This window comes from Cibotium barometz, chromosome 25 (genome assembly GCF_041138505.1).
Source record: "Cibotium barometz isolate CiBa-2024 chromosome 25, ASM4113850v1, whole genome shotgun sequence".
NCBI classification, from domain to species: domain Eukaryota; kingdom Viridiplantae; phylum Streptophyta; class Polypodiopsida; order Cyatheales; family Cibotiaceae; genus Cibotium; species Cibotium barometz.
Genome location: NC_141070.1, coordinates 14394751 through 14414262, shown reverse-complemented (window position 1 = coordinate 14414262; position 19512 = coordinate 14394751). Strand labels below are relative to the sequence as shown.

The window sequence follows — 19512 nt, the reverse complement described above, 5'->3', positions numbered from 1 at the left end:
ACAACACATAGACGTCGTTTTTTTGATGAAGGAGGCTCTACGTCTACAACACACCAAGATTTTGTGGCACCATCTGATTCTAGTTAGATGTATTATATCTTCCAATTTAGGGTAGTTGTATATGAGTTTTTTTTGGTGGTCCTTATATATAGGTTATGATGACCTTTGTATGTGAAACATTTTGGTTACTACATTTCAGTATAGTCTATAATATTCATGTGTTTTTTTGGTGACCTCTGTATTGCTTATGGAAACTTTTGTATGTAAAGCATTTCGGACACCACATTTTCATATAGTGTTCAAATGTATTGTTTTTTGTGTGTAATGCTTGTTCATGATTCTAATTATCATTTTAGTCATTTACAAATTGTCAAGTTTAGAGAGAGAGAGAGATTGCAGGAGATGATGAAATCTACGAGAGAGATTGGATTACCTATTGAATTGGAGATGATTTGTGCCTATGTCCAAACCATTGTATTGAGATGAACCCAACAAGTTACACTAGAGTGAAGACGCTGCATAATTTGTTTGTGACTTGGTGAAGTAGCAATCATTGATGTTATGATACCCATCATTTGTGTGTACCGACTAACAAACGAGACTTCTTCAATTTTGAGAAATTATACCTTTTCGTATTTCTGTGAAACCCTAGGTGAAGGACTAGATCTGTCTGTGTTCATAGCGCCATTGTTTGCGGAGAAAGCTCCAGACAAGAAGAAAGCACGGCGATGGACACTACGTTTCAGATGCTACTGCGAGGACTGGACGGCCGGACATCATGTCTGCACTTCTCCTCCGACACCATAACGGGCTCTCTCCTGCAGGACCAGATCGCGGCTGTCCTGCACATTCCGGCCGAGCCCCTGCTTATACTTACAGGAACTAGGGTAATCAGGTCCCAGAGCTCTCTCTCTGCTTGCGGCGATGGCGTTTTCCCATCCTGCAGCCTGCTTCTGCGCCTGCGGGGGGGAAAGGGGGGCTTTGGATCCCTTCTCAGGGGGGCGGCCACGAAGGCCGGACAGAAGAAGACCAGCAATTTTGACGCCTGCCGGGATATGAGCGGGCGGCGGCTCCGCCATGTGAACGCGGAGAAGAAGCTCAAGGAGTGGAAGGCGCAGGCCAAAGAAAGAGAGCTCGAGAAAGCTGCAAATGCTTTTTTGAAGAAGCAGGTGAAACGGAAAGAAGACGAGTCTGGATGCTCGAAAGAGATCGAGAAATACACAGAGGAGACCTCCAGAGCTATGGATGAGGTCGAATCGGCTGTCGCTATGGGCCTTGCTGAGGCTAAGAAATTCGGCAAGAGGAAAATTGTGGAGGAGGCCCTGCCCACCACTAGCCCCAAACGAGCACACATCTGGTAAGCGGGTTCTTCCCCAAAACGAGAGAGAGAGAGAGAGGTCAATACCATGGATGTCTTTGAGCCAAATTTGTAGTCCGGTAGAAAAAAAAAACGCTAAAAAAGAAAGAACATTCTAGTAAGCTAGTGAAGGTGCATTGTGGACCTTCTTTATACCTTTATGTAGTAAGCATGAAGCAATCCACTTAAATCTTTTATACACAGGAGGCAGAGCTGAAGGAAGAGAGAGAGAGAGAGAGAGAGAGAGAGAGAGAGAGAGAGAGATATGACACCAGATTGGGTCCCAATATACCCATTGAAGCCCCTCCCCCTCTCCTCGCCACCCTTGCAAGTAGGAGTATTTGCTTGTATTTCTTTGGAGAACTGTTACAATGTAGAGAACTTACTAAGAATTGACCGACGGAGACTGCCAAATGCAAGGACGTTGTAGACCAGATGTTTGCCGAACCATCAAGTGGTATGAAACCAACTTTGAAGCCACTTCAGATAGCCTTATGGACACCCAGATCTGCTGAGGGAGATGCACTACTGAAGGCTGATTGCTGAATCATCTTCAGGGCTGCCTATATGGACGGAAGCACTAGGTGCCTAGCTGAGATTTATGCATGCAAAGACCAAGGTCTTCAAGCATACATATCTTCACTGTTTCTTATGACTGAAGAATGAATTATGAGATGAGTTTATGCCATGGAGGAGGGGCTGCTTATATATGCATCTATGCTGCTGGTCGGTGGGAATAGGCTGTTGTTGTCCAGCTATAATTGCTCACGACCAGCTGGTTATAGCATTAAATGTCTCAAAATAGCATGTTAGCTTCACGTGTGGTGCACGTGTTGAATAGTTGTTGGCGGATTGCTATCCTAAGCACATGCAAGCTGTTGGCTCGATCTTAAAGGTATTGTATGCCTCTTAGGTGTGGCCTTTGATGTCCACTAGCCCAATGTTAGTACATTCATCCCCATATTCTGCCCATGTATTGTGTCCACATTTGATCCCTTTTAAAACCCTTGGTTGTGCACTGGCCACCCCTGTTTTCACCCTATTTTTCCCCATTTTCTTGGTATTTTTCCCAGGTTGGGTGATGCTCCACTAGTTGGCCAGCTCCTTTTTCTCCAATCGGCCAGGTCTTGTGTTCTAGTTGCCCAACCCCTCATGACCTATATATAGGTGCGCTAGCTTCTTCACTTTTATATAGCTTGGTCATCTCTTGTATCCCTCACTTATGAGACCTTTATGTCTCTTGCTCGGGATTGCTTTCATTGCAGTATATTCAGCTTAGTTGCTTCACATCCCTCTCTCTTTGGCACATCTCAGATCAACACACTCTAGTGCTCATCTTGCTTCCGCTCTCTACACTCTTTCATGGTATCATCGCTCTAGGTTCAAAGTTCTCTCTGCTACCCTAGATTTTTCCCTATCCATAGTCCATTCACCTCTGTGTTTTTTTCAGAATTACAGTCCTGTGGATTGCTGCATTTTTTGGACAATTACTGCTGATTGCTCTACCTTCTTCTAAGATTCATCGCTTACAACCTACATGTATATTCTCATCAACGCTTTTTCTTGTGCACTCTTTTACCCAAGGCTCCTAGGTTGGCCCAGAGCCTTTTCATCGTTTTGCTAAGCCTCTTCTAAATTATCCTAAAGGCTTGCTGATGCTAGGATGACCTAAATGAATGAATGTTCTCCAAGTGGGTTAAGTGACAGACTCTGACACCTAAGGCTTGGAATGACTTTGTGCGTGACATGTCTCGGACTAGGGCTCACAATGGGGTCATGGCGTACAACAAATATTCCTATAAACTGCACCTCAGCGCATGGTGCATGTGACATTGCCCTTCTTGCTTCTCACCCCCTTCAAAAGCTAATTCTAGCATAAGCCTTGTGAACTTCTTGAAAGAGCTAGTGAAACCAAGAAATGATTTTGCTTGCCTAATTGTTTGTGGAATTGGCCACCCAGGACCTTTTCAACCTTATCTGGATCAATCCTCACACCATCAACAGAGATGACATGAACCAGATACAAGAGTTCTTGCTTGAAGAAATCACACTTTGACTCCTTCGCATACACTTTCTCTCGTCTGAGTATCTCCAAAACAACTCTGAGATGTTGTATGCGCTCTTCCAATGACCTATATTATCGAAGAAGCAACAATCCACTCTCCTAGATATGGATGAAATAAATAGTTCACTTGTTGAAAGTAGCAGGAGCATTCGTCAACCCAAAAGGTAGGACCAAAAACTCATAGTGGCCATAGCGCGTCCGAAACGCAGCCTCCAGCATGTCCTTATGTTTAATCCTATTTGATAATAGCCTAATTGCAGATCAATCTTGGTGAAATACTTAGCACCTTGAAGACGATCTACTAGCTGTTAGAAGTCATCTCCTGTCTATACATATACACCAGGGCCTGTGTTGTGGGTGTGCTCGCCCTTATTAGGTGTTTTCTCATTTTTCCCCACTCTTCGTATTTTCCCCCCATTTTTTCTATTTTTCTGTGGCATGGGAGGCAGTCTTGTAGTGGCAGGAGGACCTTGATCTTGGCCGACTGCATCTGTGGAGACACTGGAGGTGGCCGACTGCTCTGCACAGGTCGTGGACCTTCTTGATGCTGGCCGACCCCCCCTGCTGGTGGCCGACTGTGCATTTCAGCAGTCGTGGGGTTTTGTGGTCCTCTCGGCTGCCCTACAGCACGCGGACTGCTGTTGGGGGGCCATATAAAATGGCCCCCAGTCCCCTTGTCACTATTGTATCATCTCCGCGATTCTTTTGTGTATATAGAGCAGAGTTACACGCCTCTACCTCTCTCTCTTGTGCTGTTATTTTCTGCATTGCGTTTTGCTCGTGTGTTCCCAGATCTGGTCATCATCTCCGTTGCGTATTCTGACATGGTATCAGAGCCTAGGCTCTAGATAGTTCTTGGGATTTGTGTGAGCAAGAGGGGGACTATTGTGTTGCTGATTGGTGGACTGTACGGGACTGATTGGGAAGAGGAGAAGCTAGAGGACGGTGGGCTGATTTGCTGGACAGCCACTTGTTGTTGCAGGTGTTAGTTCTTCTTTGTTCCCACCCACCCACCCACCCACCCACCCTTTTTCAAAGTACATCCCCGCAATGGCAGATCTGTTAGAGATGGCCGAGAGGCATGTGAAGATCCCGACACTCCCCACGTTCCCGGTGGACTGTCAGTTGGACGGGAACAACTATGGCATATGGAAGGTTATGATGGAATCTGTTCTGGAGTCTTATGACCTTGCTGATTTTGTTGTTGTTGGGGTTCCACGGTCGGAAGTAGGGGAAGGGGAGTTACCGTCGATCCGAAGGGACTGGGAGGCACAGGCACAGATGTGGGATCGTGTCAACGCCAGGGTCCGTTCGTTTATCTTTCTCAGCTGCACACCGCAGGTAATCAATCATGTAAAGCATATGACACTGGCCAGAGGTATATGGCAGCATTTGGCTTCTCTTTACAACCGGGTATCGCCCATGAAGAGGATTTCCTTGGAAGTACAGATGCGGGTTATGAGCCCTGCAAAGTCGTCGACGATGCGGGAGCATATTAACAAGCTGCAGGCTCTTCAGCAGGAAGTTCTTCAGGCTGGGAAGGAGATATCGTCAGAGGACATGGCCATAACGTTGCTGTCACACTTGCTCTCTCAGTACTCAGCATTTTACTCGTCTTTGATTACCAGTGGCAGGCTCAGCACCATCACGTGGGAGGAGCTTGTGCCCATGGTCTTGGACCAGGAGGAACGATTCACGAACCCTCCTCAGGGTGGAGGTTCGGAGGCCTTAACTGGCCAATGGTGAAAGGCCGTAACACGGGCGAAGGGAAGGCTTCATCGGAGAAGTCTTCTGAGAAGAAGTCCGTTACTGACGGCGAGAAACTAAAGGTAGAGAGGACCTGTAATGATTGTGGCAAGAAAGGCCACTATTGGAGGCAGTGTCCCAAGCGGAAGACCGAGAAGGGTGAAGATTCCTCAGCAGCAATAATGAAGACTCCGGCTTTTGTGCACGTGGAGGTGGACACCGATGTTTCATTTTCTTCAGGCAAGGAGGAGGCTGGAAGATTCTCCGCAACGGATACTCGGGAGTGGATTCTAAACAGTGGTGCTTCCAGGCACATGACTCCTTCCTGTTCATATTTACAGGATCTCTGCAAGTATTCTGGTCACATTCTTACTGGGGATACATCCACTATCCCAGTTCACAGTGAGGGCAGGATGGAGATAGTTCCGGATGGCAGAGGGGGGAAGCATTCCTCCCAGGTGTTGTATGTTCTGTCACTTGGTTTTCGTCTGTTGGCAGTGCTACAGGTTTGCAAGACTGGCGTACGGGTGGAGTTTGATGAGCATTTTGTTGCTTTCCGGGACAAAGCAACAGGCTAGGTAGTTTGGGAAGGCGGAGTGGAGAATGGAGTTTACAAGCTTTCCACACTCTCTCCCAGGTCCTCAGGTTTGTGATGAGTGGCAGTCTGATAATAGCCACTTAAGTGTGGATACGCTACAGGTGCAGGCTTTCCGAGACTAGATGGTGGATAGCTTGCCAGTAGATGGCAGCAGTTGGCAGGAACTTTCCAGTACTGATGGTGGTAGTTCTTGTGTTCGTCAGTCAGAGGAAATTGAACAGGTAACTTATTGTCACGTGCATCCCGCACTTGGATGCCACGTAGACATTTCTGTACAGAAGGTGCAGGACTTGGGATGGTGAACTGGTCCCATGTGAGCCCAGTCCGGGACGAGTCAGCCAGGGATCCATCTCAGTCGTCCGAGGTCAGGTGTGCATTGTCCTGCACATGAGTCCAAGGTGACCTGTACACGAAACAGTGCCAGTCCGCGTTGTGAGCCCCTCTAGAATGATGTCAGTGGTTCTGTGTATCTGGTATGGTACCGGATGCCAGATCACTGAGGAGATTATGTTTAGGATGAGGGGCCAGCCCATAGGGCTACCCCGGAGCTTAGTATGGGCATGGGAATGGTGTGAAACCATCCCCATGTGGGCCAGTAAGGCCCAGGTTGGGACCCACCAGCCTTGGAAGGGCTGTAGTACAGTCCTAAGGCAAGAATAAAGCTATTTTCAGGAGGTTACAGCCTTCATAGGGCTGTAGGGCAAGTATGGGGCAGCCCATACAGGAGCCATTGGATTGTGGGCAAAGGCTATGCCCAGCCTTCTAGAAGCAAGCGCCTGCCTCCCCAGCCTGCTAGGGAATTTACGCAGCATTTATTAGGATTTTTGGAGCATTTAATGCTGAATTTACTCAGTTGTGGGGATTTGTATGCTGGCCGCCTGCTCTTACTGGTCGACTGTCCTTGAAGAGTAGTATAAATAGGAGAGGTCCACAATTCCATCATTCATCTCAGTGTTCACCAAGAGCTCAAGCCAATCAAGGGCTAGACAAGCCAAGGAGATTGCTAAGCAAAGGGGTGGACTTCTGAGGGTCAAGGGCAAGGATTTCCTGGCTTCCAGCCACCTTTGAGGACGCACTCTCGCTTGTGCAGAGTGCAGAAATGAAACACCATGGTGGCAAGCCCCAGCCGGCTTCTCCCAGGGCCAACACCTCGGGGGGCAAAAGCCAGAACGAGATGGGGTCTTCCCCAGTACAGAGCTCGGGAGCCTCTAGCTCCAAGAACTAGAACAATGCGTCTAAGCTTACTCCAGACCAGAAAGCGGAGGCAGGCAAGACAGGTGGCAAGTTGAGTGCTGAGGAGCTTTCTCAGTACAAGAAGGAGGGTAGATGTTTCTTTTGTCATACAAAAGGACATACTTCTCGGGATTGTCCGAAGAAGCCTCTAAAGGCCGCCGCCGCCTCCACAGCTTCCGTGGTGAGCTCAGCTCCCACACAGACCCCAGCGGCTAACCCTAGTTCAACCCCCGGTGCTTCAGTTGGAGCAATTATTAGCCGGGAGCTCGAAGATAAGCAGAAGGGCACCCATGACCAGGAGTATGAGCACAACGAATTGCTCAAGTCCTTTGGCTACATAGGTGGCCAGAGAGTCGTCTTCTTGTTTGACAGCGGTAGCACGGAGGATGTGGTCACGGAACAGGCCGCTAGGCGTGCCCGTTTCGAGCTGACTTCGGTGGACAAACAGGTTGAGGGTTTTAGCACAGGTATGACAACGAGCATCAAGTATGAAGCTCTAGGTGCTAAGTTAGTGATTCAGGGCATAGATTTTGTGCGTGATTTTATGGTTGCTCCTCTTGTAGGAGCAGACATAATTTTGGGTATCCAGTGGTTTCACAAGTTTCTTCCTGATGTCAAGTGGGACAAGCACACGTTCTAGATCAATCGGAATGTGTCAAACACCCCGGCGACCATTAAGTGTGAGCCAGGTATTCCAAACTTTCCGCTCATAAGCCACTTGCAGGCTAAGCGAGCAGTTAGGAGAGGCGCACAGTGTGTGATGATTTACATCCAGACAGCCCAGACGGTGGCCAGTGCTTCCGAGAAGTACTCGGTTCTCCATGAAAAGTTTCAGAAGATTTTTCTTCGGAACAGTCTCCCTCCCCAGCTTCCCCGTCCAGACCGGAGGATCACAGGATTGACCTCCTCCCAGGCTCGGAACCCCCGAGCAAGTTTTCGTGCCTTTCCAAGGCTATGGAATCGGAGTTGAACTGCCAACTCCAAGAATTGTTGCAAGCTGGCTTCATCCGCCCCAGCGTGTCGCCATTTGCAGCACCGATCTTGTTTGTCAAGAAGAAAGATGGGTCTTCTCGGTTGTGTGTCGATTATCGTGCACTCAACAAGCTGACTATCAAGAGCAGATTCTCGATGCCTCGAATTGACTATATTCTCGAGAGGCTGAATGGAGCAAAGGTGTTCTCCAAACTGGATTTAAAGAGTGGGTACCACTAGGTACGGATTGTAGAGGGGGACATCCCCAAGACAGCCTTCCGTACAGAACGGGCCCACTATGAATTTGTGGTCATGCCATTTGGTTTGACGAACGCCCTAGCTACATTTAACCGCATGATGATGCGTATTTTCCGGGATTTGATTGGAAAGTGTGTGTTCGAACATATTTCTGGACGATATACTCATCTTTTCAGCTATAGTTGAGCAGCATGACATTGATGTGGAGAAAGTCCTTAAGTTGCTGGAAAGCAATGAGCTCTACGTCAATGAAAAGAAGTCAGAATTTTATCTGTTCCAGGTACATTACTTGGGATATATAATTAGTGCTGAAGGCATTCGACTTGATCCGGCTAAAGTGGCCGAAATTGTTAACTGGGAAGTACCTCAGACAACTTATGACATTAGATCATTTGTGGGTATATGCCAGGCATATTCTACCCACATCGACAAGTTTTCTGATCTCTTGGCAGATCTCACCGATCTGCTAAAGGGAGTGAAAACAAGAAGGTAAAAGATTCGAATGACTCCACGAGCGTTGGAGGCATTCCAGAACCTCAAGGTGGCTTTATCAGAAGTGCCTTGTTTAGCCCTTGCCTCGTGGGACAAACCATTTCAAGTGATCACCGATGCGAGTAACATCGCAATTGGAGGTGTATTGCAACAGAATGGTCATCCAGTAGCTTACATGTCTCGTAAGTTACTGTCCGCCGAAAAGAACTACTTAGTCTATGATCGTGAACTCCTAGCAGTTATACCGGCCTTGAAACATTGGAAACATTTCTTGTATGGCCGTGACTTCGAGGTTCGCACTGACCATCAGGCATTGCGCTGGATTCAGACGATGCCAAGTGCACAGTGGAGTGATCGACAACACCGCTGGAGTGAGATATTCCAGCAGTTCGGTGGTATGATTGAGTACCTTCCAAGAATGGCCAATCCAGTGGCCGATGCTTTGAGCAGGAAGGGACAAGTGTCTACGATTCAGACCACTAGACTTGACCTTGTTGGTACAGGACTAGAGGACATGAAGCACACGTATGCGGATTCCGAGAAATTCGGTACTTAGCGGGAACATGCATTGGATGCCACAGGACCATGCCATTTTCTGATACGCGATGGTTGGCTTTTTTACAAAGGCCGACTTTGTGTCATGAAGTCATTCCGGGCAGCTCTTCTCCATGATGCCCATGACGCCATTACAGGTGGTCACAGGGGCATGAATTCGTATTTGGAGAAATTAGAACGGCAATACTATTGGCTAAGGATGAGGCGTGCTGTTTTTACATATGTACAACGCTGTGACATTTGTCAAAAGGTGAAAGCTCCTCATGGAAAGAAGATAGGGTTGTTACAGCCCTTGCCAATTCCTGAGGGGCCTTTCCAGGACATTTCAATGGACTTTGTCACAAATCTGCCTCCCAGTTCGAGTAAGCGTAATACGCAGTGCTTAATGATTGTTGATAGGTTTAGTAAATGTATTATGCTTATTCCTTGCAGGGCCAATGTGATCGCCGAGGATGTTGTTGAGCTATTCATTCGGCATTGGTACCCGATTGGCGGGATTCCTAGAACCATAGTGTCAGACCGAGATGCCAAGTTTATCGGTCATTTTTGAAGGGCATTGTTTGATAATTTTGGTACTAAGCTGAATTTTTCCAGTGCATTCCACCCACAGACAGATGGCCAGACAGAGATATACTTCCAGTTGGCCTTTGATGTGCTGAAGTGTTATGTCCACGATCAGCAAGGTAAGTGGGAATCGTTTTTGCCTTTAGTTCAAGCTGTTTTGAATGACTCTTTTTCTTCAGCTATTGGCAGGACTCCATATGCGACAGCGTTTGGAAGACCTTTCCAGTCGTCGTTAACTAGGACTTCGTCTTCAGTACCGGAGGCGAACAGAGTGACGAAGTCTTACCAAGAGATCCTAGAGTCAGTTAAAGACAGATTGGCTAAAGCGCAAGAGGCCTACACTCGAGAGGCCAATAAAGACCGAAGGGATATGAAGTTTTCGGAAGGAGATTGGGTTTATCTTCGGATAATGAAGCAAAGATTGAAATAGGTGGGCAAGCGATGCCCAAAGTTGTCTTTCAGGAGCTTCGGACCTTTTCCCATCCGGAAAAAGATTAATGAGGTGTCTATGCAGTTAAAGCTACCTCCGAGTTGGACTATGCACGATGTATTTCATGTTAGTTGGTTAAAGCCATATGCAGGGCCACCCCCTTCAGAGGTCAAAGACGAAGCGGAACCAGATATTGTGGATGAAGCAGAAGTAATGGTTCAAGAACAGATCCTTCTGCACCGTTTCAAGCATGGCTCAGGCCGAAGACTACGACAGTTCCTCACAAAGTTTCAGGACCGAGGAACTCATGAAGCGGTATGGCTCGACAAAGAGTTTTTCGAAGACTATCCGACGTTATTGACGGATTATTTGGAGGCTATGCAGCTTCCGTCAAGTTAAGCAGAAGGGGATGTCACGTGCATCCCGCACTTGGATGCCACGTAGACATTTCTGTACAGAAGGTGTCAGTGTGCATTGTCCTGCACATGAGTCCAAGGTGACCTGCACACGAAACAGTGCCAGTCCGCGCTGTGAGTCCCCCTCTAGAATGATGTCAGTGGTTTTGTGTATCTGGTATGGTGCTGGATGCCAGATCACTGAGTAGATTATGTTTACGACAAGGGGCCAGCCCATAGGGCTACCCCGGAGCTTAGTATGGGCATGGGAATGGTGTGAAACCATCCCCATGTGGGCCAGTAAGGCCCAAGCTGGACCCACCAGCCCTGGAAGGGCTGTAGTACAGTCCTAAGGCAAGAATAAAGCTATTTTCAGGAGGTTACAGCCTTCATAGGGCTGTAGGGCAAGTATGGGGCAGCCCATACAGGCTGCCCAGCCCATGGATTGTGGGCAAAGGCTATGCCCAGCCTTCTAGAAGCAAGCGCTTGCCTCCCTAGCCTGCTAGGGAATTTACGCAGCATTTATTAGGATTTTTGGAGCATTTAATGCTGAATTTACTCAATCGTGGGGATTTGTATGCTGGCCGCCCGCTCTTATACTGGCCGACTGTCCCTGAAGAGTAGTATAAATAGGAGAGGTCCACAATCCCATCATTCATCTCAATATTCACCAAGAGCTCAAGCCAATCAAGGGCTAGACAAGCCAAGGAGATTGCTAAGCAAAGGGGTGGACTTCTGAAGGTCAAGGGCAAGGATTTCCCAGCCAAGAAAGGTCAAGAATTCTGTATTTGTTTTCAGATTTACATCATTCTAATAAAGCAAATACACCATCCGTGGTGGGGGCCCTACAGAGGGTAATTGGGACCCAATACTGTGTCCTCTCCATCTCCCCCCTTCTCTCTCTATTTTCTGCACATCTCCTTTCAGTTTGTGCGTTAATTTCCGTCGCGAAAAGAGTGCTGATTTCTGAGTTTTTGAAGTTACCGATCTTTCTTTGAAGCTTCCGCATATTACACTTATGCTCTGATGTCTCGTAGTATTCGGGACAAAGAAACTCCTGTAGATGAGGATGTTCTTTCCACGGGGACCTTTCAGAAAGCCAGGCAGGTGGTAGTTGATTACTTGTAGAAGGAGGTGCATTCTCCAGGCTTTGTGGTTCCAGATTCAAAGGGGATGGTTAACAGGTTTCAAAAGGCCTTGCGTGGTCTTTAGCAGATTTCCAGGACTAGGCTTTGCACATCCTACCAGATCAATGAACCATTCTGCTTCTGAGTCAAAGAGGCATCACACTACTCACAAGGATCAACACCAGATTGGACGGGAGCTTCCTGATGAGGCAGTTGAGCTCATGGTTACGGATGACTCTTTGGGAGACAGGTTTACGTATCTTGTGGTTTTTGCGACATGCGAAGGATCATGGACTCTTTTACACAGGAGGGGGATTGTTGGATAGAGTCCGACTCCACGGTTGGAGTGACTCAGTTTGGGGAGGAGATCCGGACACGAGGAGATCTACTTGAGGCCCAGGAGCAGTTTTATGGAGTAGTAAGAGGCTGTCATCTTTTGCCTTGTTGACCACAGAGGCAGAGTACTGGGCTGCTTGTGATGCTGCTTGTGAGGTGGTGAGGATGCAGAGGTTGCATTGTAGGATTGGGCTTCCACTGGAGGAACCCATGGTCATCCAGAGGCACTTTGTTCGTGAACAGATCGTTGCTGATGACATCTTGCTAGAGTTTTGTTCGACGGAGGCAATATGGTGGACCTCTTCACGAAGTCGCTATCTCAGGATTTGCTGAGGCGGCACCCCAGCTCCCTGTGGTTGGTTTCATAGCCAGGAGCTGAGAGGGGGTGTTAGAAGTCATCTCTTGTCTATACATATACACCAGGGCCTGTGTTGTGGGTGTGCCCGCCCTTATTAGGTGTTTTCTCATTTTTCCCCACTCTCTGTAATTTTCCCCCATTTTTTCCTATTTTTCAATGGCATGGGAGGCAGTCTTGTAGTGGCAGGAGGACCTTGAACTTGGCCGACTGCATCTGTGGAGGCACTGGAGGTGGCCAAGTGCTCTGCACAGGTCGTGGACCTTCTTGATGCTGGCCGACTGTGCATTTCAGCAGTCGTGGGGTTTTGTGGTCCTGTCGGTTGCCCTACAGCAGGCCGACTGCTGTTGGGGGCCCATATAAAATGGCCCCCAGGGCCCAGCCCCCTTGTCACTATTGTATCATTTATGGGATTCTTTTGTGTATATACATCAGAGTTACATGCCTCTACCTCTCCATCTCTTGTGCTGTTATTTTTTGCATTGCGTTTTGCTCGTGCTCCCAGATCTGGTCATCATCTCCGCTGCGTATTCTGACACATCCATCCTTGGCAAGGGATACCTATTCTTGACAATGAGTTTGTTCAAGCCTTTGTAATCTACATAGAAGCGCATGCTACCATCTTTCTTCCGTAACCGAACAACAGGAGTGCCCCATGGAGACCTACTAGACTGAACAAAAACTTTATTGAGATAATCTTGCAGTTGTTGAGCAATCTCGTCTTCCTCTTTTTGGCTAAACCGATAAGGGAGATGGGATTACTACCAAGCAATAGGTCAATCGCATGATCAATGCTCCTCTCGGGTGGTGGACCATCAAGTAACTCGCATGGAAGTATATCACGAAACTCTTTTAAATTGTCATCCAAAGTTTATTGTTCTATAGAAACTTGGCTAGTTGATATTGAATTACATTGACAAGTATATGATCTTAACAAAACTTCAAAATTGAAAAGATCATGAAAACAATAAAATGACTCAGAGTTCGGATCAAAAAGAGTTAATATATCTCCTTGGTGAGTTTACATCACAAAATCTAGAAGGAACATCACCCTAGGTTACATACAATTCACCTTCATGAACAAATGAGAGCTTATGAGATCGATAATCTAACACATCGTATTGCTCTTATTAAAAAACTAAGACATTCCCAAGATCGTGTGAAACCGATCCCGTCAAGTGGGAAAGACTCCGTTGGACACCCACACGCTTAATAGCACAACTTTAAAACCACAAATTTGAAATGGACAACTTAATACAACTTGAAATTGAAATGAAATGAAATGGAAAGATGGACACCAGCATTGGGGCCGGAACGGGCCGACCCCCCCCTCAATATATGATATATTTTTTGGGAGTATTTAATGAATACAATGCTCCATGGGTTCCAAGAACCAGATGATGTCCATGTACATATGAAAACAGTACCAAACAAATAGGCTCGAAGTCGAATTTTGAAGTAGATGCTCGAAGCAGAACGACCACTAGTATGGTCCAATCTCTACGGTCCTGTGCTTTCACTGGACTCCGCGGAGAGCGCCACACTGGTGTTCCGAGACCACGCACAGACAGGCGCTCTCGTACTAACGCGTGGCTCTCCCGATCTCAGCACCTTTGGACCGAGGTTCTCCAATAGAGCTTGGACAACCCGGCACCGAACGGGTGTTGGCCGTATAGGGAGTCGGTAATCCCTTACCAGATTTAAACACAAAATACTTTACTTAAATCTGAAATTCACTTACTTGTGGATAGCGGATAGAGAACCAATACCCGGGGTATGATGAAGCCACCCAGGAGATGCGAAGTCCCCTTGTAGAACGCCAGTGGAGAAGATGTGCCACCTCTTTCAAAGTAGAAAACAGAGAGGTAGCCTTAGAAGATATAACACCTTGATGAAGACACAATCACCTCGTGGAGAACCATCAAGACAAGTACCACCGCAAAAGTCCACAGCCGCTTGCTGTGAGAGGAGGAGTACCCACTTGCAAGGGAAGAGAGACCTGGCTGCTGTGTGGAGGAGCAACCTGTTATGAAGAGAGTGTACACCCACAGCTGACTGCAAGAGAAAAAGGGCAGCCTGCAGGAGAGGAGGCAGCGCAGCAGAGTAGCCCTTGGAGGTGACAGCCGCCTGCTGAAGGGGCTGAGGTGCACACAGCCGCCTGTGAGGAAGGACGCCTGGCTGCTGTACACAGGAGCAGCCCGCATGTAGGAGGGTAGAAGCAGCCGCCTATAGGAAGTAGAAACAGCCGCCTGTAGGAGGTGAAAGCAACCACCTGCAGTCAGCGCTAGCCGCTTGTAGAAGAGGAGGCGCAGCCAGCAGCAGCAGAGGGAACATAAGCAGTCGCCTTCATGAAAACATGCGCCAGAGAGGGAAAGTCGCCGGTTATCTCACGTAAGAAGGTTGATCGCCGGGTGATGTCCACGCTTGCAGGAGGGAGCCCTTTTTTTATAAAATTAAAGTGTAGTTTACTCTACGCTTGCATGTGGGTGGGGAGTATGGGTAGGTGACCATGCCCACCCCCACACTCACTTAAGTGGGGCTCCCCACCTTGGCCCCTAAGTGGGTGCCCAAAGGGGGTGCCCACATTTAAGTGAATGTGAACACTTAACCTTATAAAACTAAAGGTTAGAAATAAAATAATAAAAACAACATGTGCGACATACTTACCACCTGTTCACATGCACCAAAACTCGTCAGAATACAGAGCAGACTTCACGACTCATTGGCAGGCGTCCCCGCTCAGTAAGTAACACGTCAAGCAGGCAAACACACAAATACATGTCATGCGAAAACAGTTTCAAACATGCAAAATATGTGTGCATGTGCAAATAGTAACATGGACATATCTCCCGTTCATGGAACAAGTACAAAATATCTGTCGGCACAAAACTGGCACAACATAAAAACATAAAAACCTGGTCTTCCTATGGAGTGACAGTCCCATAGGTAAGACACAGTTCCAGGCACGAGTCTCCCTATGGTGTGACAGTCCCATAGGCAAAACACGGCACGAATACTGGCTCTTCAATGGCTTGACAATCCCATGGGTCGAACACAGTCCAGGTCATACACGGGTGGCACTGGTCTGGCTCCCGTCCATACGACACCATCCTGCTAACACACGGGGGGCACCAGTTTGGCTCCCGTCCATGTCAGCAAAATACTGGCCTCTTCACATGAGACACCGGCCTGGCCTCAAGTGAACGAGACGCAAAACTGGAGATGGACCAAATGGTCGGCCAATTGGTGACATCCCCCCCGGGCTTCTAAAGAGTTGACCTCAACTGAAAAGCCTGAAGATATACCTGCAACAATTGCGGATAATCTGCAAAATAATCCTCATTTACCCACTTGGCATCAATAGGCAAATAATTTTTAAACTTCACAAGGTATCTCTTGGAAAGCTTTCCTGTAGGTAGCTTTCTCTCCTTGTGAAAAACAATCTGTTCTGGATGGAGGATCTCCTCAAGCTCTTCAATCTCTGGCGGATCTTCTGTGACAGGCTCATCAGGATCGGGCCCCACATATTTCCGAAATAGACTCACATGAAAAGCATTGTGAATCTTCCATTGACTAGGTAAAGCAAGCCTGTATGACACTTCATTGATCTTGTGAATCACCTTGAAGGGTCCATAATAGCGAGGAGAAAGCTTAGGATATGATCCTTCTCGTCCTGGCCTCTTCCGAAGCCTAGCCTTCTCAAATTTCAGCAATACCCAGTCACCTTCTTTGACTTCCATGTCCCTTCTATGCTTGTCAACAGCCATTTTATGCTTATCCTGAGATCTTGCAATGACTGTCCGCACCTGACCAAAGGCAACATCCAAGTCACGAACATATTCATTAGCTGCAAAAATCTCATCCTTTGTACGAAGGATGGGTGGCAAGACCACTCTGCCATAAATAATCTCAAACGGAGCCTTTCCTGTGGAAGCATGGATCGTATTGTTGTAGGCAAACTCAACAAGTGGAAGATACTTCTCCCATGCAGTCTTTTGATCTGCCACATAACATTTCAATAAATCCAACACGGCTGAATTTGCAGCTTCACTTTGGCCATCCGTTTGGGGATGATAAGCTGATGAAAACTCAAGTTTAGTACCCATATTATCAAACAAAGCCCTCCAAAATAGGCTTGTAGTTCTGGGATCTCTATCCCCAACAATGGATTTAGGCTTACCATGATGCTTGAAAATATTAGCAAGAAAAAGCTTTACCATATGATCAGCTTTAATGGTTTTCTTGACGGGCAAGAAGTGAGCTTGCTTGCTAAACCTGTCCACAATAGTCCAAATAGCATCATTCCCATGCTGGGATCTAGGCAAGTCCATAATAAAATCCATCGTGATACTTTCCCAAGGTTGTGAGGGAATAGGCAATGGCTGAAGCAAACCTGGAGGCTTCAAAAAATTTCACCATAACCTCCTTTGTATGGTTGACCATTTTTCAAATTTTAACTCACTAAAACTAATTAGAAGTTCACCAAGAGTATTTCTAGTGTAAACATTTTTTACTTATTTAAGAGAACATTATGAAAAACTTGATTTCATCCAATAATCAATCATCTAGGATAAAGAATGGTTGGATTTACTAAAGAAGAGAGGGGAATGCCTTTTTTCAAAATGAGGCATAATATCCATTCAATTTAGAGAAGACAAAAATCATAAAAAACTATAAAAGAAATAGAAAAGAAAAGAATCTCCAACTTACATTGATAATTTGAGAGCTTTCCTTTGGCTTGATGGTTTGAGGGTTCTACTCTTGTTTGAAACAAGAGTGGCCACCAATCTTTTAGAAGAGGGAAGGTCAAAAACTAATGAATTATGAGTAAAATTCACAGTTTTTGACACTTGGGAGAGATAGGGTAACAGTGCAAAACACTATTGAATTTCAACAAAGGGGAAGGCTTCTATTTATAGGAAAAAGTGAGCTTCTAACCAAACCAACTGATTCTAGAATTTTCCAGATCAGTTTGGTCATCTCTGAAAGCTTTGTTTGAGATAGGAAGTATCTCAAGCTTTGATGATCTGTCTTGACTACAAATTCAGCCCCAAGAAGGTAATGTTTCCAAATCTTTAAGGCGTGAATTATAGCCAAGAGCTCTTTCTCATAAATATCCATAGCAAAATGCCTTATGAAACGCCTGTAATACGAACATAATCCCAGAAAACTTCGTGCTTGATGTACGTTTTGCAATTCGGGCCAATTCCGAATGGTCTCCATCTTTGCAGGATCCATTGTAACTCCATCTTTGGATACAATATGACCCAGATAATGAATCTCTGAAAGGAAAAACTCACTTTTCTTGGCATTTACGAAAAGTTTATGCTTCCGCAACTCTTCGAACACTGTGACCAAATGAGTTCTGTGTTCCTGCTCATTCTTGGAGAAAACCAAGATATCATCAAAGAAGACTCTTGTGAACTTGCGATGGGGTCGGAATATCCGATCCATCATACGATTAAAAGTAGCAGGAGCATTGGTGAGACCAAAAGGCATTACCAAGAATTCATATAATCCGAAGGCTGTTCTGAATGCAGTCTTATGGACATCTTGTGGCACCACGCGTATCTGGTGATAGCCACTCTTCAAATCAAGTCTGCTAAAGCAAGCTGAGCCATCAAGCTTATCCAAGATATCATCAATACGCGGAATTGGGAATCTGTTCTTGATGGTAAGCTTGTTCAAAGCTCTATAGTCCACACACATACGAAATGATCCGTCCTTCTTTTGAACAAGAAGCACAGGAGAGCAGTAAGGTGAGGAACTGGGCTGAACCAAACCTTTCTCTAAAAGCCCGTTTATCTGCTTCATGATTTCTTCTTGTTGTGCAGCACTCACTCGGTATGCGGGTTTGTTAGGTGGAGAACTACCTGGCACAAGATCTATGCGGTGATCTTCGGGCCTTTGGGGAGGTAATTCACCTGGCAACGAGTCAGCAAAACAGTCTTTGAATGCATTAAGAAAATTCAGCCTATCATTAGACATAGCATCCACATTTTGATGATTTGGCATCACGCACAAAAACCAAGTACGCTGAAAGACTCTTTTTCATTGCTTTATTAATTTGGATGTGTGATACAAGCGGGATGGAATTCCCTTCTTTGCCAGCATCAATAAAATGCATGCGGCCTTTATGCATAAAAGAAATCATATTGGACTTGTAATCTTTGCGGGGCTCAAGCCTATGGTGCCACGGCTTGCCCAACAATACATCACATCCATTCAGTGGAGCAACTAAGAAATGCTCATTATCAAGGTAGCCCTGGATATGGATGCGCAACTTCCCTATCAAAGGGGTAACTTGCACCTCTTTACCAATAAATGCAGCTTCGGCTTCAATCTGAGGTCCCATGTTTTCAACCTCAATACCCAATGCAGCTACCATTTGCATAGAGATGAAATTGTCAGTTGCACAGTCATCAAACATGAAGAGTGCGGGCTGATCCTTGATTTGCCCCCAAGCCTTGCAAACCATACTTTCTTTTGCATCATGACCTGTATTTCCTTGCACTTTAGGAACTGCATGTACATTAGCTTTGGTGTCCTTGTCCTCGTGCTTTGATTTGCGATCTGGGCATTGTCGGAACATATTGCTCTCTTTGCTCCGGGGTTAATTCGAATTTGTTCTTTCTTGGGCCCTATTCTTTAGATGTGTTATTTTCAGCTTTACCACCCTTGTAGGAGTCCCGGAAGTTCTTTTTAGGTGGCTGTCCACCCTTTTGCTGATTTGGGACAACCTTGTCCTTCCCCTTTGAACCTCCTTGATCCTGTTTAATCTTGAGCACCAATTGCTCCGTAGCAAGAGCAGAAGCTGTGAGTTGTTGCAACGTATGTTTCGGGTGCAATTCAATGCCCGATCGATATGCTGGTTGCAGTCCAGAACGAAACTTCCTCTTTCTTTCATCCTCAGTAATTTGCATAAAGGGAGTCACTTCCAGCAACACTTTCCAGAATTTGTTAACATACTGTTGCACGCTTTCATTGTCTCTTTGTTCCAACCTGTCCCACTTTTGAGTGAGAGTTTGC

At 46.4% G+C, this 19512-nt stretch overlaps 1 protein-coding gene across 1 annotated transcript in view; it reads left to right on the top strand.

The window, feature by feature from the left end:
- Positions 1–561: 561 nt before the first annotated feature.
- Positions 562–19512, top strand: part of LOC147624274 (Ubiquitin-like superfamily protein) — a 35103-nt gene continuing 16152 nt past the window's right edge. Inside the window, exon 1 of the mRNA XM_086819248.1 lies at positions 562–1357. Within this exon, the coding sequence (XP_086675374.1) occupies positions 729–1357 (629 nt within the window). The 5' untranslated portion in view covers positions 562–728. The remainder of the gene's footprint in view (positions 1358–19512) is intronic.